The sequence below is a fragment of the Stigmatopora argus genome, chromosome 12 (genome assembly GCF_051989625.1).
Source record: "Stigmatopora argus isolate UIUO_Sarg chromosome 12, RoL_Sarg_1.0, whole genome shotgun sequence".
NCBI lineage: Eukaryota > Metazoa > Chordata > Actinopteri > Syngnathiformes > Syngnathidae > Stigmatopora > Stigmatopora argus.
Window position 1 is genome coordinate 4,239,578 of NC_135398.1, and position 24,317 is coordinate 4,263,894.

Consider the following 24,317-nt stretch of genomic DNA (forward strand, 5'->3'; position numbering starts at 1 on the left):
CTTGACAGACATTGCCCTCGTGGTAGTACTATAGTCAAACATCATAATATTGTCAAAATAATTTACTGCGTAGGGCTGGGGTGTCAGACTCGGGTTGGTTCGCGGGCCGCTTTAACGTCAACTTGATTTCACGTGGGCCGGACCATTTTAGATATAATATTTAGATTTTTTTTTTAATAAATAGATTAAAATAACTGGATTAAATGCCCTGCATATTCCGTTTTTTTATAGCTCTAAAACAATGTTTATTATAGCTTTTTTAAAATATATTTTTAGATTTTACAAAATGATATTTGAACTAAAAACAAAATGGATTAAAAAATCACAATTATTGATTTCAAAGGGGGAAAATCAGGAAATTTAATATACATCTATACTCTTCATTTTAATTTGATCCTAAAACAGAAAGTCGGCACTCATGATTTACTTTCCCGGGCCACACCAAATGATGCGGCGGGCCAGATTTGGTCCCCGGGCCGCCACTTTGACACGTGGCGTAAGGCATCATCGGGAAATCGGTGCTTTCCACCCCTAGCGTCCAGTGAAATGCCAGATGTTGTCATCCTTTTGTGTTTCACGTCGCAGGTTCCGCTTTCATGATGGTCAACACCTCGGGACGCTTTTCCGGACAGAAAGCCCTTCTGCTTACGCCACAGCTGCGCGAGAACGATACCCACTGCGTCATCTTCCATTACTACATCGGCGGGCGGGATAACAGCCACCCCGGTCATCTGAATGTCTACATCAAGGAGAACAACAGCCCCATGGGGACTCCCGTGTGGAACGTGTCTGCCCCGGCATCTCGCGCTTGGGGTCAAGTGGAGCTGGCAGTCAGCACCTACTGGCCAAACTTCTACCAGGTCAGGAAAACCGAAGTTTTCTCCTTTATTTCCATCTGTGATAAATAACTAGATGAGGTATTGCACAGTGTTTTTTTTTTTGTCGCGGCGCCATAGTCATTAAAGCCTTTTAACAAGGCCAAGCGAGACGCAGTGCTTCTTTTGATAAGCCCCAAACAATGGCATCCCATTGAAAACACCTTGTATTGATTCCTGAGACTACCTCAGTATCCATGGTAATCTGTTCACTGGCTCCTCCATCTCAACCCCATTTCGGAAACTCATTTTCACTTACCGGTGCGCACCACCGGCGGCCGGGGCAGGGTGATTTCACACTCGCCTTCCTATTAGTCTTTGCCTGGGCTTTTTCACCGAGTCCACCAAATGTTAATTGATGCACAGAGACCCCTTAGCCTCCAGAAGGGGCGGTCGGCTGAATTATTTCGTTATTGCGGCGTTGGAAAGGGGAAACCGAAGGCAGCGTGAAGCCCCGTTAACAAGCGACACACCGCCGAGTTCCTAGCCGCCGAACAAAAGATAGGAGAGGGCGCCTGTTGAGAGGTGCACGGACATCAGAGTGCCACAGACAACAGTCGAGGGATGCTATAAATGGAAGAGTGAATTTTGCGAGACAAATCAATACAAAGTCAATCTGGTCAAACAAATTCTTCCATATTTAAACTTGAGAAAATTGCAGGCTGCTGGCGTCGCTTGAAGTGGAAGTTGAATTTATTTAAGGTCATTTCTACATTTTTAAAATGATTAAGTCACCCAAGGGTGTCCAAACTTTCAACAAAAAAGAAAAATCAAAGCATGCAACAGCCAAATGGGCCATTTCACTGTTATTTGTTGAATAGATGATAAAAAGTAGGGTTTTAAAATGTATTTTTAACTACAGTCATACCTTGAGATATGAGCTTAATGCATACTGGGACTGAGCTTGTATGTCGTATTACTCGTTTGTAAAATCAATGTTTCCCATAGAAATGAACTAAATTCAAATTAATTCGTCCCACCCTCTGAAAAATCCCCGGCAAAAAACAGGATATTACAATGGAAAAACATTTTTTATTGGTTGTTATTCAGTATCTACTAACAGAGTAACAAGTAACTAGTGATTATGATGTTTAATACTAAAATGAGGCATTCAGTACAACTTGGTGAGAGAGAGAGACGTCACGGATGCGCTCGTAACATAACATCAACTTAAACATAAATTTAACTTAAATGAACTTAGATTCCTATACACACACAGTTTTAATCTTACGTTGCACTAAATTTAAACCTTCTTGTGCAATAACCAAGGCAAAAAAATGCAACGCTACGCCCAGTGCTCGTAGATATCTTTACATGAGGTAGATGCGGCGAGAAAGACAGTGCGCTGAAATCATAAGCAGCCTCACGCGTCTCGGCCACCTGGCTGTCTCGTAAGATCGTATCTCAAATTTTGTCTCGTATCTCAAGGCAAACATTTGCTCAGAATTTTACTCGTATCTCAAATTCCTCGTATGTCAAGGTATTACTGAATTTTCTATTTTTGGCTGCTATTTAAGGCGATCGGCGTTCAATCCATTTGGACTGGGTCAGTCAAATTTAATTGCTTCGTTAGGTCAGGTCATTTGTGAAGGTGAAATCAAAGTAACTCAAACGTATGATTGGATTCATTTTATTAATTTTACCACACTGCAAAACACTTTTTTCAGTGGAGAATAGCTTCAACTGAAGTAGGGTGACGAGTTCTTAATTGAAATTTGGCAATTATCCTGATAACTTCAAATGAAATATTATGTTAACGACCCAATGACCCAATTTGAACTATTTGTAGAGCAAACCAATCAAAAATAACCTGCTTACTTGCAATTTTGCATGTTGGAATGGCAAGTCTAATGACCTCTGTACAACCTGGAGCCACAAAAACCCGTGAAACTGTCGCTAATTAACAACACGACACTAATTATAGGTATCTTTAATTGCCTGGTAACCTGGTAATTGTCAAAGGGAAGCCACCTGATTCTTAATTATTTTTTAATTACCTGCAAGCCTTTTTTGCCATTCATGCCACGGAGAATGACTCTTTGGCGGGGTCATTGCTAAAGATTGCGATCTTATTACTTTTCGGACGCATGTTGTTTTTTTAAATGATAAATAACAATAATACGTGATCGTCCGTCTTGATCTCAATACGGTAGAGCTTATGGCGGGTCTAATCAATCCCGCTGTAATGTACTACTTAGCTCCGTCCCTCGGGCAGAGGGGAAACAACGGCGTTGGCGAGCTGCCCATCCCCCTGACAAATGAGGAGGCTCAACTTTTTACGGTGACGCCGTCTGCACCCTCGCGAATACGAGGTCAGGTCCAATTATACCGGGCGCTATCATCGACGCCAGAATCAATTATATCGCCGCTATTAAGATGGGTCGACTGATGTCTGTTGCGCAAACAAAAGGATTTCAATTAGGTGACGAGGTCTAGTTCATTTGTCTTGTGGCGACGCGTGAAGTGCTCAGCCTTTTAATTTCCTTTAAATTAGCCCGTAATGAGGCCATCATCGACGGCCCCAGAAATTCGCTTTCATATTTGCCGCGGCATTAATAATTAGGCGCTCCTGTCTGAAGGCATTCGGCTTCCCCGGTGACAACGGGAATCGTCTCCTCCACCGCATTCAGAGGCTACAAAAGGAATGAGATACTGGGCGAAAGCTAAAGTAAAGCTTTTCGCCGTGACATTGCAATGCACAAACACGAGCGGTTAATGCATATGTTTGCACGTATGGGCTGTTGGTATGCAGGACATGTGTATGGGCAGAGAATCTAACGGAGTCGCTAAGCCCCACCCTGAGATTGCCAAGGCGTGGACATTCTGTTTCCTTTTCTGTCGCAAGTAGAGGGTGGCAAGTAAATAACTGGCATTCTGTAGGGACACACCCTCAGACAGGCCTGTGGAACATTTGTTTTTTGTTTTTTTTTACCCGCCAGTTTATGCATCAGAACGGGGTCACCGTTTCCAATGCAACACAGTTGCACACTTGGTTTTGGAGTTTGTTTACGAAGAATCAGTAGAGCGTCTCTGGAGGAACGCTCGACCTAGCAACTGAGCTAATGCGTCAGTAAGAAGCTACCACAAAGCCTTGTTGTTGTTCAGTTGGGAAGACAAAGGTGAAATTGAAAACCCAAACATAACTAACTCCACAAAACAAAATCGTACCTCAACTGACCACCGAATATACCCTTTAAAATCGACACAAAATAACAGATTTTAATTAGAGCTGCGATTGTTTTTGCTAGCCAACTGATGACCAGTTATTTTTCAACAAGCTATCGTTCAAAAAACAGAGTTGATTCATTCACAATTAAGAGTATTTGGACAATTTTGGGGCGTAATAATTGTCTGTTAAGAATGAATCAATCATCAAAATAGTTGCCAGACATTTTCCCGTGTTCGATTATTTGTCTATTTAATCGTGGCAGCCCTAATTCACCTTTCCTCTATCCTCCCAACTTCAATGGCCAAATGGTCGCAAATCTAAAAAGGAACGTAGCAGAAATATATGCTCGTATGTCCCGATGCACATCACTGTAGACGAATTACAAAAATAATTGAATTTTCTTTCTTGTAAGCACTCAGGTGGCGTCTCGTTTTTATGGCCTGTCTTATGAGTTCCCTCTGATCCCCAGATTGTGTTTGAAGCCGTAACCTCCGGGCAGCGCGGCATGCTGGCCATCAAAGACGTCTTGGTTCAAGGCCACCAGTGCAGTAAGTTTTGCCTTTTCGGAAAGCTCCGTCATAAAACTTCATCAAAAAGTCATTGTCCTTTGCATGACACCCTTCCAAATATACACTGTTGTTCTTTTCAAGGCCCACTCGTCAAACAAAGGGCAGCGGGAAAGCGGTTTGCCCGTTGCGCCCTCGGGATTTACGAGCGAGCCGGCCGCTTGGGATGTCAGAGCCAGATATTGTAGCATGTTGAATGAGAAACAAATACCGTCTTCGTTCTCTCATCTCACAAGCATCCTTCAGCAAAGCAGTTCGTCTCTCAGGCTTTCAAATTCCTGTTAGTATTAGCGGATATCTACTCCAAGTACCCGCATTTTTAGGTCTTTCTCGCTGCAGATTTTGGGACTGAAGAATGATTATCTATGTGCCTCTGGGTACTCGGGCGTTTGGTCGACCGGGCGTTTGGTCGCCGGGTTGTTACTGTTGAAACCAGCTCTCAAAATTATAATCATGAGAGAGAGAGAGTTTAAAATCTAAATATCTAATATCAAAATATCAACAGTAAACTATCTGTCATAATTTGACAGCGAGCGAACCCGGCGACCAAACGTCCGTTCGACCAAACGTCCGTTCGACCAAACGTCCGGTCGACCAAACGTCCGGTCACGGAGCCTCTGAGTCTTGCAGGTCCATATGACGTTCTTAAAATCAAACTTTCAGTCCTAAAATGGGTCAAATTACTACTTTTTAGAAAAACCTGTGTGCTCCACTATGTTTTCACACTTAGCTTTAGGTCAAAAACAGTAGTGTCGTAAATACCTTACCCTTAAACCACACCTTTTAACATTTATAAAGCCTCAATCCTTTCCATAAAATAGCAAAATGACTGATACGGATTATCATCATTATTAATAAACATTTCAAATAAAAATGAAAAACCATGACTTCCCTTAATTTAAACACACCTTCAGGCAAGAAAAAAAACATTACACTTCATCACACAACTCACAAACATCTGGTTTTGCGGCGCCCTTATCGGAAAAATGAAACTATTTAACTATGTTCGTGCAGAATGAATGAGTTACAAAGTGCCCGTCTTTTACGTCTCCATAAATTCTGTTCCCAGAACTCTCAACCCCAGGCCTTCTAACTCTGTGTGAAAGGGTCTACCGTTTGAAAACCCCCGTCTCCCACTTATAGGTTTTCACACTTTGATCTCGGAGTCTGGATCAATAGCTTGCACGGGTTTCCATCCATCGATTTAGACTTTGCGCCGGCCTTCATACAGTCGCAGCAAGTCTCATGCTCTGATTGTTAAATGCTAATGACTCGCTAACCGTTTGAAAGCGGCCCGATTCCTACAAATGTTGTGTCAATACGATAGATTGCCGCGACTATACGTGTTGCATCTGAATGCATCTGAGGTGATCGTCGATGCCTTTTGCGACGTGATCAATGTTTAAACGGGAGGTGGGAATGCTCGAGGTGGGATCGATGATGCTCTCGGTTGCCATTAGCGCTCTCTGAGTGATAGGCAACACCAGCAAAAGCGTTTATTTTCTAATTATACCACCATCAGGAATATCCAAGGCAAAGGTGTGCTTATGTCGTAACTCGCCCTTGTCATTAAATCATCGAGGAGGGGGAAATTGCTGTTTTTATTGGCGGAAAGTAGGTTGATAGGGGATTCCATTGAAAGATTCTGTAAAATATCGTTTTATATATACATAGGAAATGCACAAGTGGAAGTGTTTGAGATGAAAGCGATAAAATTAGACTTTTTTTTTCACCGAGCCTTTAGAGATTAGGTTGTGTTTCAAATCAAGGTCGCATGGTGATATTGCCCTATTTTTTCCTCGCGCTCATCTAAAATGTTCCACATAAGTTGTCTCGGAATTTCTAATTCATCCGGGTCATTTCATTCTCTCAGCTTTGAATGAGTCACAGTTGGATTGTTCGGCTTGTCTTAGATGTTTCTTTCCCTTCTACTCTTATTGCTTCCAGATAAGATATTTTCAACAGAACATCGGTGCACTCATGATCATGAGAAATGCTTCTGTCGGAGCACCCCGGTTTCGTCCCACTGCTCAAAAACTAACCCTTACACCTAACCAAATTTGAATCCGTAAGGGTCCTCATTTTGACCCTTGAATACCAAACCTAGCCTTTCCACTCACATAAAGCGCGCAACCATAAAAGGCCATAAGAAAAGACTTTTGTAAGTGCGCTATCATTAACTCTGTATTCGTAATCGACAGTGCAATTAGCAGCTGAACGGCCTCTTGTGTCTGGTTTCGGAGATTTAGGTAACCGCCGTTTAAGATATTTGGGCCTTAGGCATTGTGAAGTAGCATATATTAAAGAGAAAGCGGGGCGGGGCGTCCATTCCTTGCCATTTCTGCTTGATTAACGTTTGCAAGCAAAACACATATCACGAGAATTGAGGCAGAAGTTAATCGACAACAAACAATACTCAAGAATTAAGCAATGATTTGGTCACATATTGATCACAAAGGCACTATTTGGTCCAAATGCTCCTATCCAGGGGCAGTTTTGATCCCATTTCATTTTGTTTTTTTGTTTCTCCACAGTGAACACGCCACACTTTCTGACAATAAAGGGAGTTGAGGTCAACGCTGGACAGACCGCGTCATTTCACTGCACTGTCAATGGGCGCAAGCGGGATAATTTCCACCTCTGGCTTCAGGTGAGCCTTTTCCTAATGTTCCTGCTTGTCAGCCTTGTGTTACCTGCTCTCGAGGTGGTCTCACATTTTTCCTGGCCTTTGTTTTGGTCTTTATTCGAACTGTCCTTGTCTTGGTCTTTATTCGAACTGTCCTTGTCTTGGTCTTCTAGCTGTCTCAAATTGTTCAGTCTCACTTATGTTTCTCTTTACTCTGTCACATTGCCTCTACCTTAGTTTTCCCTTTTGCCCTTTTGTATCATAGTTGGTCTTTCCTCCGTTCTTATTTCTTACTGAGCCTTTAGTTTCACTTGGTTTTCCATTGACCTGCTCGTAAATTTGTTCCACATTTTTTTCTTACATTGTTTCGCATTATCTTTTATTTCCTTTGTCGTATGTTACGATGTCCTCATTCAGGATCTGTTCTTTGTCTTTATTCAATCTGGCAATGTTTTGGTCTTAAGCGGTTTTCACATTGCATTCATCTTAGTCTTTACCGGGTCTCACATTGGCAAGGTACTTTACCTGAACTTGCTTAAGTCTCACATTGCCCTGGTCTTAATTTAGTCACATTTGACCTATGACTTGGTCTTTTGTTCCTATGATCTGAATTGCAACAAAGCCCCAAAGATCCCTTTTTTTCTTCCATCTTGCAATGGTCCAATTTTCAAGCTGTGACATTCACACACAGCTTCAGTGCGTCCTAGGTGTAACCTGTTGGCTGGCAGGAAGGGGATTACAGGTGTCAGCTCAGCGGCATATGCTCTTAACCCACATAGACGTCAGCTCTACGGAGAGTGCCTTCTATATCCGTCACACAGCAGCCTGTACGCGACCTTGATCCAAGCGACAAAGGTAGTGCATCTGGCAGCCAGAGACTTATCGGCCAACGATGCTAACATCGGCCGTCGCTCGCGTGATCGGCGGGTGTAGAGTTCCCCTGCCCGGTACTTCATCATTTTCACAAATGTGTGCTCATTAGGGCCCGAGCGGCAAAACAAACATTAGGCCAATTCCCCGCCCGATGAGAGTGGTGAAGAAATGTTTCTAATGAACAAATGCCCCCACCCATCTGCCGGCTATGCGGGTTGACAGCTGGGGAGAAGCTGCTGCCTCTCAGTGCGTTGCGCTGTGATTAATGTATCGCTCGCAATGGGGACTGAGGAAAACAAACAAAAGTAGAGATTCCATAGCCCACTAGGTAAAAGCATTTGTTTGTGTGTTCCACAGGGAATGGGGGGACGCGAGGCCCCGATGAAGGCCACTAAACCCTGGAACAACCGCCGCTTCATTGGCACCTTTGACGTGGAAAATACTACCAAAGGCGACTCGGGCCGGTACCGCTGCATCGTCCACTCGGACAAAGGGGTCGGCGTGTCTAACTACGGGGAGCTGACCATAAAGCGTGAGTGCAGTCAATATAATCAAAGTGAAAACCACATGGAAATTGTTCTTATTCTACCTGCCCGTTAAATAACGCGTTTGGGACCCTGGCATTTGGTATACAAGTTTGTCATGAAGAGACCCAGATGAATATCCTTAGAAGGCATAGTCGAAATACACAGGAAGGCCACATTTTTGGTTATGCAGTAGCCATCTTTGGGACAATGGGGTGACTCCGCTTAACCAAGGGTTTCAGACTCGGGTTGGTTCGCGGGCCGCGTTAATGTCACCTCGATTTCACGTGGGCCGGACCATTTTAGATATAATATTTAGAATTTTTTTTATAAATGGATTAAAAGAACTGGATTAAAATCCCTGAATATTCAGTTTTTTTATAGATCTAAAACAATGTTTATTTGAGCTTTTAAAAAAAAATTTTTTTAGATTATACAAAATGATTTTTGAACTAAAAACACAGAAAAAATGATTAAAATTACAATTATTGATTTAAAAGGGGGAAAATCAGGAAATTTAATATACATCTATACTCTTCATTTTAATTTGATCCTAAAACAGAAAGTCGGCACTCATGATTTACTTTCCCGGACCACACAAAATGATGCGCCGGGCCAGATTTGGCCCTCGGGCCGCCACTTTGACACATGTAGTCTACACTAAGACCAATCATTTTATACAGGGAATTTCACACCTAACATCACACCTGGCCACACTGACAGTTGACGAGCATTTACAGGCAAGAGCAAGTTGACAATGTAATGTTAAAGCTAATGTGTGCTTCTATGGACAGAAAAATATCACAATCACCAACCTATCAGCGACAAGCATATGAATGAAGGCATAGTTTCCTATTGATTGTTGTTGGCCGTTGTTCTGTTTAATTTAAAAGGCCCGCGAGGGTTCAAACAACAGAACCGACCTCTCCTTACATTCATCCAACAATCCCCTGCAACCATCCCAATATTTAACAAATGTACCTGTAACCTGATTATCTATGGGCTTATTTTACGTAACTTGGATGCTCTTTAAATCGAGCCGAGCTAAGCAGATCCGACCTTCATACAAAGTCAACCGGAGATAAACAGGAAGCAAAATGTGCGTAAACACACACTTGGGCGCTTTAAAACAGCCCTTCACCCGGATTTAACTTTTTTTTCTTTTTAATGGTGATTCGTTATCTGGAGCACTTTTCTGTAAAATGAGGGCCGTCCTTGACTGAGCATAATGGCCCTTTAAAGGATCACAAAGGCAAGCGGCGGGCGGGTTTACAGTAGCCTCACTCATGTTTGACTCCTGCAGTCATTTGATATGAATTTATGGAGTCGTCTCTGGCTGCAAGGCCTCACTTTCCTTACAGCCCCTATAGTTGTCTAGTAATGGCCTCCTATATTTCTTCACCTCAATCTTCTCCGTGTGCTCTCAATTGAATTTACTGCCTTGATTTTTTTCTTTTTTCTTTTTTCCCCTCCCCTTCTTTCTTTCTTTTTTGTCTCCAAGCCTTATGTGATTGATAGGTTTAATCCTGCTGCTGCAGATCGAGCTCTGTCAATCACGCTAGAACGGACACAACAGAGGGGGCGAGGGAGATAAGGTCTAATAACCCACATAAGCCTTCCCCGTTTAGAATTTAGTTCAAAGATGTTAACCTTCCGTAAGATTGGAGTAGAATATGGTACAAAACTCTTATCCACTGGGAGGATTTGCATAATACAAAGCACAGACTTTCGAAGATTTTTAGAATTTAAAGGATTTTGGGCCAAAATCGACCATCAGTATTTTGGCAGAATTCAATATATTCTGTGATGTTGACTCCCCTGATCATTCCAATATTTTTTTCACAACTCATGCTTTATTACATTTTTACAGTAATGTTGATCATGTGATTTTCCCACAAGAATTAATTATTCGGAATTTTTATTTTATTTCACACAAATTAATTATTCAGATTTTTTTGGTTTGTTATTTCACACAAATTAATTATTCTGTTTTTTTTGTTATTTCACACAAATTAATTATTCAGAATTTTTATTTTTTGTTATTTCACACAAATTAATTATTCAGATTTTTTTTGGTTATTTCACACAAATTAATTAATCAAATTTTTTGGTTATTTCTTACAAAATAGTATAATTCATGAGAAAATAAGAATTTGGTGGGGGTTATAAAACATGTATCAGTGGGAATTTTATTGTCAGAGCTCCTTTTTATAATTGAGTGGATTTTTCCATTAACAGATAAATTGCTTTATCCCTCATTTTAATGACAAAAGACGATACATGTGTTATACACGTGGCATCTAAACAAATTAAATTCGTATTCCTTAACATCATAAGTAGAATTTCATAAAAATGATCTCTCTTTTGGAGAATTCCGTAATCATCAGTTCAGTAAAAGCCAAAAAAATGATAACACATAAAAAAAACCAAGGATGAGATGGCTTAATCATAAATATTTACCGTGTCTTTAGTCTTATCTTGCTATAACACCCATTTTCTCCTTTTAAAATATTTGCGAGGGCGAAAAAAAGTGTACTTTTAACGTTTCTAACTGTCATCAACGCTTTATTTATATTTACCGTGTCTTTAGCCTTATCTTGCTATAATACCCCTTTCTCCTTTTAAAATATTTGCGAGGGCGAAAAAAAGTGTACTTTTAACGTTACCAAGTGTCATCGACGCTTTATTTACATTTATATTTACCGTGTCTTTAGCCTTATCTTGCTATAATACCCCTTTCTCCTTTTAAAATATTTGCGAGGGCGAAAAAAAAAGTGTACTTTTAACGTTTCCAAGTGTCATCAAGGCTTTTCTCCGCATCCTCCACCGTAAAACTAGTCCTCCTCCTCTCTTACTCCTTGGAGCAATGGCTCATAAATCCTCCCTTAAATGTGTAAGGGAGTGACCGCGGAGTGTGAATTTTTCATCCCGCCTCATCACAATACGCCGCCACTTTGGTCAACAGGAGGAGAATGCATGCTTGATTATCCCTGTTAATCACTGCTGATTTTCATGCCAGATTTATGTGGAAGTACGCCACGCCATATGGATCGGTCCAGTCGAAAAAAAAAACCCTCCCTCCCTTTGGCGTGCTCGCCACCAGCTCTCCCGTGGCGGTCGTGAAAGGGCCCATAATTTGCCGCCGTCTTGACCCCCGGCTCTTTTCCCCGCTACTTCTCTGAGTTCAAGATGAGCATTTTGCCCCGTGTCGGCGCTAATGACAATAGCCACTGAGAAGAGGTAGGAAAATAAATCGAAGTCAGGCTCGCCAGTCATCTTCCTGGAGGCGATCGATTGTCTTTTCCACCTGGTTAGGGGAGTAACGAAGACCTCCGCCATTTTGATGAGGGAGAATGAGGCTAGCGGCAAGTGAAAACGGGATTTATTGTTATTAGTGCGAATCAAAAGGACAGTGACGATACTTGGACAAGCGTTGCGTGTACTTCAATGTCAACAGTTGATTAACTCGTGTCTTCCATCTAATTCAGTAGTCGTCTACCCCTAATTTCTTTTTGTCAGTTTTTTTATTTTGGGGAAAAATGGCCCTTGTGTTGATTTGTCATCATGAGATTTTAGTTGAATTTAGTCAATTTTGGTCCTAAAATTCGGTCCTAAAATTTGGTCCTAAAATTGATTTTTTTAATTATTAAAGTAGCTACTTTTGCTATGGTTAACCATAATTTCTTTTTGTCCGTTTAAAAAAAAAAAAAAATGCCCCATGTGTTGATTTGTCATCATGAGATTTTAGTTGAATTTAGTTAAATTTGGTCCTAAAATTGATGATTTTTTAAAATTAAACTAGCTACTTTTGCTATGGCTGCCCATAATTTCTTTCTGTCCGTTTTTTTTTTTTTAATAGAAAAATGGCCCGTGTTGATTTGTCATCATGAGATTTTAGTTGAATTTATTTAAATTTGGTCCGAAAATTGATGAGTTTTCAAAATTAAACTAGCTACTTTGATATGGCTACCTATAATTTCTTTTTGTCCGTTTTTTTTTTTTTAGAAAAATGTCCCGTGTTGATTTGTCATCATTAGATTTTAGTTGAATTTAGTTAAATTTGTCTGTGTTTTGATGACTTGGACTATTCTAACAAAGTTATGTGACTTCATAGATTTACAAAAATGCAGACGGACAGTTTTCAAATTTTTCTTTCCCTTTTTCATGTCGTCTGTCGTTGATTTTTCATGAAAACTGTGTCTATTATTTCTAACAAGTCGGCTATCTCATGTCGTTAATAGTAACATTTTTGTCACTCTGCTCTGAAGAAAGCACAGAAAAGAAATTTTACAAGATTACAGTATATGACTTTCCAAATGTGGAAATTGGAGATCTTGAATATGATTGATATCGTCCAATCTAGCTATAAAATGAATATCTCCACCATTTAATGAATATGTTGCAGTTGGAACATATGATTCATTTTCACATGATTAGCACATAGAGCATATAGTAGACTAAGCCGCCGTTAGTCCGCAGATGTCGCAGTCGAGGAGGATGCAGCTGTCGCCATTCCGCTTGGCCGTGTGGTCAAACATCGCAACGGCAGCTGCTCACTTTTTTGGCCGTCTAGATGTCGCACGCCTACTGATGCCCGTGTCCAAAATCAACGTGCGTTCGAGCTTAGCAGTGCTATGCTGGAAAAAAAAAAACATGTCGTGGAGACCCCGACGTGCGCCAGCACTTGAGTGTAGTTCACCCTGCTAATCCATAATATTCAACACGCCTGGCTTAGTGGACCTACACGCTTTCATCACTAAGCTGCTTTTTTTGTTTGTTTTTGGAACAGTGGACAGACAGCGAGTGTGCTATCTCTGTCGGGATGGTACGTGGCGTCAAAAGTTTAGGAATAGCTGCTCTCTAAAACTGTCAGTTTGGTTCGCAGACCACATTAATGCCAATTAGATCTCTCATGGGCCGGACCAGTTTATTTTTGGCCCGAAAACTTTCTTAAAATGGAGCTCGAATACCGTAACATACATTCTGAGATGGCATCATACATGAAATTTATATAACATATCTGTCAACATATACGTTTTTCTTGTATTTCATGTTTTATTATCATTTCAAATTGTGTACGCCGTTAGAAATATTTTTAAGTATGTTTTTTTGTAAAACCAATCTCGTTTTACCCATTTTGGCTCTAATCCAGATCGTCTCGGTCACTTTTAGCAGATGAAAACGACATCGTCGACTGCTAATATTGTCATGTTTGACCATGATATGCGCACAGGTATTCCCCTTTCACACGTCCGCCTTTTCACTATATAAATATAGCGCGTCAGCAAGCAGTGTATCTAGACCAAGGTTGTCAAACTCGGGTTGGTTCGCGGGCCACATTAACGTCAACTTGATTTCATGCGGGGCGGACCATTTTAGATATAATTAGATTTTTTAAATAAATGGATTAAAAGAACTGGATTAAAATCCCTGAATATTCAGTTTTTTATAGATCTAAAACAATGTTTATTTTTGCTTTTTTTAAAATATATTTTTAGATTTTACAAAATGATTTTTGAACTAAAAACACAGAAAAAATTGGTTAAAAATTACAATGATTGATTTAAAAGAGGGAAAATCAGGAAATTTAATATACATCTATACTCTTTATTTTAATTTGATCCTAAAACAGAAAGTCAGCACTCATAATTTACTTTCCCGGGCCACACAAAATGAAGCGGCGGGCCAGATTTGCCCCCCGGGCCGCCACTTTGACACATGAGACCTAGAAAGTCAAGTTGTCAGACTCATACAGCGACATCTACAGAAGCTTTCATTTAGTGCATACTGATTGAGCACCCCATTTTGGTGACAATTTTAGATTTTCTGGTGCGCCCTATGTGAGTAAATATGTGCCACATTGCATTTGTACGGTTTGCATTTATCGCTTAATAAGGAGTATTGCAATAATTCATAAGGGGAGCAATTTGGCGAGGTTGGCAAGTATGATATAAAGCCATAGCAACTAGTAATCCGAGTTTGAACCGTTTAGCAGGTCTGTGCAGAATGTAGGTGAGGCATCTCTGTTTGGATGTTGAAGCCAGTGCATGGCTTAAAAGCTTTAGACAAATGCTGTCCAAGAAAGCATTTGCACCCGACCTAGAAGACAGCTAATAATTAAGGTCTGATGTGGAAGAGAGGCGCTTTGTCCTCTTTCGTCTGCCTTGTCCAAAGGGGTAGTGTGGCTTAAAAGGGCTCAGACGTTTCAAGACTTTTGACCTGAAAACCCATCAAAACAAAACCAGATTCGGACACCTTGGGCAATCCGAAGCGGATGGATTAGCTGGTTCGCTTCAGGTGATTTTTAGCGGCTTGGATTAGACACAGTTCAGGGACCCATGTCTTGAGGTCACTTTGCTCCAACCATCTGCTTCGTACAAGGGATAACCACCGTCCGTTAAACAGCATGAAAACAGGAACAAAATAATACCTTAATTGTGTATTTGAAACCAGTGTATACATGCTAGAATAGGCAACAATCCAGGAATGCACAATAGTTAGGGATTTAACTTTAAAAATAATGTCAAGTTGGGATACAAAACATACTAATATATATTTTTAAAAGTTTTACAGTCTTAAAGGCTTAAATTTTGAGTTTGCTAATGATAGATAGAGATATGTAAATAAGCGGGTACTCGGATGATTCGCCTAAAGACGTTTCGCCGACGGACGTTTGACAGACGGACAGGTCGCCAAATGGACGTTCCGCCGAACGTTCATTCGGCCGTTCGAACGGCCGAATGAACTTTCGGCGGAACGTCCATTCGGCGACCTGTCCGTCTGTCAAAACGTCCGTCGGCGAAACGTCTTTAGGCGAATCATCCGGTCACGAGATAAGCGTCATTTGACAAATTTCGATATTTAAAAAAAATCTGTTCTTACAAAGCTGAGATTTGAAATGGCGCTGAATTCCCAGTAACACTTTCCATCTTAAATTTCATTTGTGATATCCCTATTTTAAGAAAATTGGTTTGTGCGGTGAATAAATCTTAACCTACAGACCATTCTAATGGCTTTTTTCATTATATGAAAATAGTTTGTAATAAACTCTTGTTTCCCCAGGACGCTGAGCATTATTTCAAATATGAAAACACCAAGGAATGCAAAAGCCAACAAAGTGGGATCGTTGCGTAATTATAATATGCTTTCACACAGCGACGTGTTATTTCATAATTATTTAATCACATCACACACTTGCTTTCCCCACAACAGGGCGAAAGAAATGAGATCCAGCTCGATAGCCCTTTCTTAGCACGACAGCACTTCCCTCTTTTCAATTTCAACGTGCTAAGCAGACCCTCCTTTTCTTACCCTTGCAGAGCCCCCGGTGCCAATCGCGCCACCCCAACTGACGGCCGTGGGGGCGACCTACCTCTGGATCCAGCTCAACGCCAACTCCATCAATGGCGACGGCCCCATCGTGGACCGAGAGGTGGAGTACAGGACCGTGTCGGGAACCATGTACGACCTGCAACCGGTTGACAAAACAACGCATAAGATTGGACACCTGGACCCCGACACGGAGTACGAGATAAGCGTGCTGCTCACCAGGCCTCTGGAAGGGGGCACTGGTGCACCCGGTCCACCACTAAGGGCCCGGACCAGATGTGCTGGTAAGTCCAATCACTTATTAATGTCTCCTTGTGGCAATGTCGATACATTTTTGTTTAGCACTTTGACAAACGATGCGGACTTGTCGAGCAATTTGATCACATTCTTAAGATTCCTCTCTGTTAAGGGTCTTCAAACTATTTCAAAAAGGGCCACCAATGGGTGCAGGATTTAATCCCTACTAAACAAGACAACAGTTTTTCACTCATCTATTGTTGTACTAATGTAAAAAGATGTTTTAGTAGAAACCACATCGGTTAAACCAGGGGTTGGTTCGCGGGCCGCTTTAACGTCAACTTGATTTCACGTGGGCCGGACCATTTTAGATATAATATTTAGATTTTTTTTAATAAAGGGATTAAAAGAACTGGATTAAAATCCCTGAATATTCATTTTTTATAGATCTAAAACAATGTTTGTTTGAGCTTTTTTAAAATATATTTTTAGATTTTACAAAATGATTTTTGAACTAAAAACACAGAAAAAATGGATTAAAAAATTACAATTATTGATTTAAAAGGGGGAAAATCAGGAAATTTAATATACATCTATACTCTTCATTTTAATTTGATCCTAAAACAGAAAGTTGGCACTCATGATTTACTTTCCCGGGCCACACAAAATGATGCGGTGGGCCAGATTTGGCCCCTGGGCCGCCACTTTGACACATGTGGGTTAAACTGTCCATGCTGGATCAGTTCGGAACAAAAACCAGGACCCAAAGCAGCCCTAGATAATCGGTTGAGTGACTCCTACTCTAACTGATCCCCCAATTAAAAAGCAGGTTCCCTCCCACACTGTCTTCCATGCCAAAATGAAAAGGCAAGCAGATGAGGCCAGCTAGCACATGAGCGCAGATGGAAGTGAGGTCACTGACGTGGTATTATGTGGAGTCTGAGCAGGTGTTTGGAGCCAGTGTAGCCAGGATGTACGGCTACAAAAGGGGTCACCAAGCTGGGACCAAGAAAGAGTCATTCCTTTGATGCCAAAAATTGTCGTCGGGCAGTTTTGTACCCAAATTAGTTCATATTTGGGCGGAATACGAATGGAACTTTATGGAATTTATTTTCGGGATTTAGGCAGTTAGTGCCGAAACTCTCTAAAGTCCCGTGAATGCGAGATCGGTTAAAAAAACAAAAACAAAATCAGCTTCATGAGTTTAGAATGTAGTAGTAACAATTGTCGGGTAATCATCGAGCTCTGGTTTGAAGGAACTTACTCGGAATTGGGTTTTGTAATTAGCCAGCAACAAACGTATGTAGCGGTCTACTTCTTCACTGGGTTTTGCACTCTGATGTTTTATGTGAGCTCATACATTTTTTTATGAGCCTAAATGCTGAAGTGCCAAACTAGTTATTGTTTAGTGTAAGATGCTAAACCTTTCAGTCTAAAAGCACGGGTGACAAAAAGTCCTTATTTCGACACAAACAAGCTGCTCAGTGTAAATCTTCATGTACTGTCATTTCCAAAAAGAATCCAGCCTGTCAGGGAGCATAAATCAAAGTGAAGCACTTTGCGAAAAACGCTCACCGCCGCCCCACTCAGGAGACGCGTGAAATCCAAGATAAAGCTTTTACGGGAGGGGCTGAAAACGGTGAATAAATCGCGTCTCGGCTGGCGTGTTTGGGGAGATGTTATGAGCGACGCGAGACGACTGAATGAGCGCTTCCGAGCGAGTGAGGGGAGCGCGACATCTATAATTTAGCAAAAAGGATGGAGGGAGTGGGCGGAGCGGTAAAAATGATAATAATAATAAATATATATATATACATCTCTCTCTCTCTATATATATATATATATATAGTGAGAAAAATTATAGCAGATAGCGCATGAATAATTAATGGTGGTGAATAGAAAACATTTAAAGACCTTGAGAAGCACTTCTGTTTGAATTTCTAAACACGAGGAGAGAGATTGCTGAGCATTGCCACTAATTTAATGCTACTTGAGTTCTCCAAAGGCTCCCAAGTGGAGGTGACAAACAGCCGCCATGATGATTGTTAGCACGCGGCTATCAGCCAGACTTTGTGAGTGAGCTGGTAAGAATTTTTTTTTTTTTACTTGACAACGGTACTCGGACGTTTGGTCGACCGGACGTTTGGTTGACCGGACGTTTGGTCGAGCGGACGTTTGGTCGAGCGGACGTTTGGTCGAGCGGACGTTTGGTCGAGCGGACGTTTGGTCGAGCGGACGTTTGGTCGAGCGGACGTTTGGTCGAGCGGACGTTTGGTCGACCGGACGTTTGGTCGACCGGACGTTTGGTCGAGCGGACGTTTGGTCGAGCGGACGTTTGGTCGCCGGGTTGTTACTGTTGAAACCAGCTCTCAAAATTATAATCATGAGAGAGAGTGAGTTTAATATCTAAATATCTAATATCAAAATATCAACAGTAAACTCTGTCATAATTTGACTGCGAGCGAACCCGGCGACCAAACGTCCGGTCGACCAAACGTCCGGTCGACCAAACGTCCGGTCGACCAAACGTCCGGTCGACCAAACGTCCGGTCGACCAAACGTCCGGTCGACCAAATGTCCGGTCGACCAAATGTCCGGTCGACCAAACGTCCGGTCGACCAAACGTCCGGTCGACCAAACGTCCGGTCGACCAAATGTCCGGTCGACCAAATGTCCGGTCGACCAAATGTCCGGTCGACCAAATGTCCGGTCGACCAAATGTCCGGTCGACCAAACGTCCGGTCGACCAAACGTCCGGTCGACCAAACGTCCGGTCGACCAAACGTCCGGTCACGCTTGACAACACATTTGGAAAAGAAATCTGGAATTTGTTTATAGTAGTAGTCTGCCGACGTTGGAGACATAAGCACGGAATGTTATAATCTCAGGAATATGATTGAAAAGATTCCACGATTTTTTATTAGAACTGCAATCGGTTCTATTAGTATACTTTTCAAATGCGTATTGTTTGTTGGAAAAAAAGTCAAGTCTTACTTTTCAAATCTCAATAAACACGAGTTAATTATGAATTTCTCAGATCAGCAAACTCTGTTTGTTTTGGTTTACTGTAATTTAATGACCTAATATATTTTTTTACCTCCCGAAAAACATCTTGGGGAATCGGTGGTTACATCACACATGAGGAGAGCCGAAATTAAGAAAATCGGTCATATTGTAAGGATATATACAGATAAGGGGTTTTGAAAAGGATGTGCAGATACTCTAATATGTTATGTAATGTCTATTGTTACAAAACTAGAGCAAACATTTTCGTTAATCATTGTGAATCAAATTGCGTGTCTGTGTGTGTGTGTGCCTGTGTTTTGGTATTTGCTGACATAGTAATATTGCATGGCAGTATATGTGAAAATGAAAAGCAGTCGTCACCAGAGTCCATTTTTATGGGCAAAATTTGCATGGATGATGCACTTTTGAAGCTTTTGGTTGTGCACTTTTTTGGGAAAAAAATGGCTACACTTTCCTAAAAGTACTGTATCATGCCGTTTCACTCCTACAAAACATTTACCAAAAGTTTCCAATCTGCTAGTAAATGTTGGTGGGCGCCAAATTGCAAAACGCAACACATTTTTATGCATTTTTATCCACGCTGGCCCCTGTTGATCTGCCTTTAAGGGTTGAAATGACGTGGCGTCTGAAGATGAAGGAAATAGCAAATAATGAAGAGCCAACGCAAGCTGTCTGGTCTTCAGCTGTACTCATTTGCAATCGCGTCCTTGAGCGGCGAGCAAATCGCCTTTTTGCTGAACTGGCATCAAAGCAGAACAGAACACCTTTCTGCTTCTGTGATAATCATTTTTATACACTTTTTTAGTTTTCCCTTCCCACAGTACTCAACATCATATCTTTTTAGGTTCTTTTTTCTCCCCCCCAGGGCCAACAAATCACAAAGGTCTTTTCACTGGCGGCCCCATGCTCTGTTACGTGATTGGGCGCCATTGTATGCGACTGTCAATGCTTTGCGTTGAAGAGGCTTTTTTATTCACAGGAGCGTTAATTAGACGCGTTTCCCTGGGCAAACAACAAGGAAATGGATGGACCGTTGCACGGGAAGGTTATCATGTTGTCGCTTTTTTTTTTAGTCGGAATTAGTGGACTTGGAAAAAGTCAGTCGAATATCGCATGGTAAAAGAGTTTTGCAGCGTTGCAATATGTCTTACAATAAGCCACATAAGCATGCTTGCGTACCACAAGCAACTTGTTATGGATTTGGTGGAATTATTGGACTTGGAATGGAAAGAAGTGATGTAATGTGGGTAGAGGATCGCGTCAGGATTCGCTAAGAGAAAGGTAGTTTCAGTTTGACTACTCGGCAATTTTGCAATTGGCACTATAATGGCGAGAATGGGTTTATTTTAGGAGTCCTGCCACCCAATCTTCGAACTTTAAATTAACACCAGTTTGGGTGTCTTTCGAAACAGGATGGGAAAAAGACTGCAATAAACATTGCCAGAAGTGTGACAGGACATTTTGATTTGAAATGGCTTTTTTGGACAAATTTTAGGCCTCTTTTGTATATACTTTGAGTCGCATTTGTTGCACCCTGCATTTTAATCTTGAAACACAGGGAGAAATAATCAGAAATGTGATCCGTTGTTGTTTCTTCAATCCAACTTTACTGTTATGAGAGAAATCTCCTGTGTTTGCCAAGCTATGTGCTCCAAGGCATCAATAATCGAGTACCGATACACTCTTTAACATGACACACTTGCTATGTGGTTCAAGGCATCAACAATCGAATACCGACATGCATCCAATCCAAACCAATTGCACATCCACAACACGCGATCGCCAATAAATCAAACACTCGAGCATGTCACACATTCGTTTGGGATTTAAAGAGTTACAGAGGCACGAGGAATATTTACACACATCTGCAGGTTGAAGTGGCTGAAGTCAGGATTCGTATTGTCTTTTATGATGCTTTTACAAAGTATTTTGGATACGTGGTGTATATGTTTCCCAAGTTTTGGCTTAGGGTTTGTTAGCCTGTTGAATGTGCTTTTCGAGGTACTTGTACTCGTTCTCCTTCTTATATCACATATTTTTTCCCGAATAACTAAATGCCAAAAATTCTCCCAACCACGTCTTGTAACTCTTTTCCCCCTTTTAAATCAATGATTGTAATTTTTTAAATCATTTTTGGGGGTTTTTAGTTCAAGAATCATTTTGTAAAATCTAAAAATATAAAAAAAGCTAAAATAAACATTGTTTTAGATCTATAAAAAACGGAATATTCAGGGCTTTTAATCCAGTTCTTTTAACCCATTTATAAAAAAAAAAATCTAAATATTATATCTAAAATGGTCCGGCCCACATGAAATCGAGTTGACGTTAACACGGCCCGTAAACCAAGCCGAGTCTGACACCACTGTTATAAGTGGTTCGGAAAATGGATGAATAAATATAAGCTCATCAGATGCTCCATCGGAAATGATCAAATTTCACTTAATTGGTACGATATCTTATTTTTCCTACAATTAATGACTCTGATGTTATCATTTAATACCGGCTGAATGTCAGCAAAATAAAAAAGCTCTTCAGCTAAATAATACTTGATACAAGTAACCAGGGAACCTCCTATTGACATTCATAAATCGGATTAAGATATTTTTGTACATACAAAAAAAAGATTTTACAGAACATATTTTAATCGTGAGATTTTCACACCGAAAATGTCCGCCTCTGTTTGATGCGGGGGATTGAATTTGTCAAAAAAGGACCTTCTACGCCACATGCGTCAAAGTGGCAGCCCAGGGGCCAAAAAACTACAAAGACTTGTCACTCGTATCTCAAGGCACCCTTTATAAATGATATACTAGCTCTTTGCGAAGCTTTACCCTCCACTGCCGGGACTGGATAATACAACTCCACTGCAGTTGTTAAAAGTTTTATACGCCCCTTCGCTTGGGGGCTGGAAGTGGTTTTCTCGGCGTGACTACGACCCTCGACAGTGTTGCCGAAGAGTGTTCGTTGCCACCTCGGGTGCTACTCTGCCGGCGCCACTGCCTGATCGTTTTAGAGAGAAAGAGAGCTTGTTAAACCGGGCTTGGAAACGAAAGCGAGGGTGCCATTGCTAAATTCTGAAAAATGGAGACATTTAGAAAATGTTAGCAAGCTGTGAGATCCGGAAACTCACGGAGGACGATAACAAGAATAAAATGCTTGTGCAAAAACGCTTAAAAGGCAACTCTTTCTTAGCTTTCAAGCAGATAGGAGCTGACAACAATGGCGTGGGGCCCCCGCTTTTGATGTGAAGCGTCTCAAGGCCGCCGCAGCCTTTCTCCTGAAGTCAATGTTTGATGTCCTCGTCCCGGCGTCTTTTTTTATGGGTTTTTTTCAGTCGTGGAAAACATTATTCAGTTTGCAAAGCAACAGAAGCGGCCCCACAGATTTTCATTAGCGCTTCTCAGACAAACGATGGGGGAGAGCGAAGAAGTGTCCCGTCCTGTCTGGAGCCGCCGTGATGTATCGCACCCGGCCCCGCCAGTCCTAACCGCTCAATTAGGAGCCCAGGCTGAAGCCTAGCCTGTCAGGGAGAGAAGCCGGACGAGATCAAGAGCCGCTTCCTCGCCAGCCAAAGTCATCCATCTTGCGCACTTTGACTGGCGGCCTGAGGTCTTCAGGGTTGGTGGGGGGTGATTGTTACACATTGGGGGCATTCATCCCAATCTGTCCCGACTAAACATGAATAATCTCGTGACCTTCAGCTCCGGCGAGAAGGCACCGAAATCTCATTTAGCCCGGCATTTGTTCGGACACCAAAATAGTGTTGCGGCCTGTTTAAAAATGACCAGGCGGTTCGTGTCATTTTCCCGAAAGCCGACCGTGTAATTTGTAAAAATGCCATCCAAGCGGTGTCCGAGTGGGGATCGGGTTTGCTGCAGGAAATGATACTGTTTCAGTCTTGAAAAAAAAGTACAAACTTCCATAGCACGCCTTTGCGAAGTCACTAACATTGTGACAAATCAAGACATGTATTGAGGGTACTCGGTCGTTTGGTCGCCGGTCTTTTGGTCGCCCGGAAGGTTATTGATAATTACCATTTAAATCGTTGCTCAAATTCCCTAAATACAAACTGTGAATTATTATTTAGTCACACTTAATGCCCTATTAATTATTGGGCTAAAGAAAAGCTCCAAATTTCCTGGACTTTTATTGTTTTTTGTTGGAGAACTTGTTAAGACCCTGACTGACGTAGCTGCTTAAAGGGACAATGCATGTACATACAAACTCTTATACACTCACACATCCGCTCAGTAAAACTGCTCAGGGCCATTGTTGGCTTTTATTGATGCGTAGACCGTGTTGTTTTACCTTGTTTTCTCGCCGGTCTTTTGGCCGGTCTTTTGGTCGCCTGTTGTTTGGGTCCGGGCGACCAAAAGACCGGCGACCAAACGACCGCACACGGTATTGAGGGTCCAGTTCAATTGGTTTTAAGAAAGACAATGGGTCATCCATTCCCACCTTCACAGCTTTGTTGGGGCTCATCAGACCGCTCAAGTTGGTCCGGTGCCTCATTTTGTACCGTCAATTGGACACCCTCCCGGCCCCCCTACAACTGACTCCAACAACCTCCGTCAGGGTGGCAGTGTCATTTATCAAAAGGCCTATAAAGAAGGACTTGATGGAGTGAGGAGCAGCCAACACCATTCAATAAATCCTGCTGATTATCCACGCCCCCAAGGTGTACCGCCCAGCCTGTGTATATGGATATTGTATATAGGTGCGAGGGGGGGGCTGTGGGTAGAACACCCTACCCTCCCCTTCCCCTGAGCATTTGTGTTTGACTTGGTAATGGATGTCGAGCCTGATGTAGAAGCAGCCTCGGACAACGTGTGCTGCCTTTCTAAATGCCATCTGTTATAAGACTGTCAAACTGAAGGCTCGCACTTGTTGCCTTTGATGGCGAAACAAACCGTATCCTTTGGGCATAATCAAAGAGCATTTCAAGGAATACAATGGCCTTTGCTATGCCGCGATAGGCAGAGGGGTCACTGCCATCCCTCCTGGTTGAAATAGATTTGACAGACAAATGCCAGCGATTGGTGAATTGTCTTTACGGTGTGCACATGGATGGGCAGATAGATAGAACAATAA

The 24,317-nt window shown here is 41.8% G+C and overlaps 1 protein-coding gene across 5 annotated transcripts in view; it reads left to right on the top strand.

The window, feature by feature from the left end:
• LOC144085571 (receptor-type tyrosine-protein phosphatase mu) overlaps window positions 1-24,317 on the top strand; it is a 153,233-nt gene that overhangs the window by 41,228 nt on the left and 87,688 nt on the right. For all 5 annotated transcript variants that reach the window (XM_077614969.1, XM_077614970.1, XM_077614971.1 and 2 more), the window contains exons 3-7: window positions 586-860; window positions 4,514-4,592; window positions 7,145-7,260; window positions 8,467-8,641; window positions 15,953-16,246. In XM_077614969.1, the coding sequence (XP_077471095.1) occupies window positions 586-860; window positions 4,514-4,592; window positions 7,145-7,260; window positions 8,467-8,641; window positions 15,953-16,246 (939 nt within the window). The remainder of the gene's footprint in view (window positions 1-585; window positions 861-4,513; window positions 4,593-7,144; window positions 7,261-8,466; window positions 8,642-15,952; window positions 16,247-24,317) is intronic.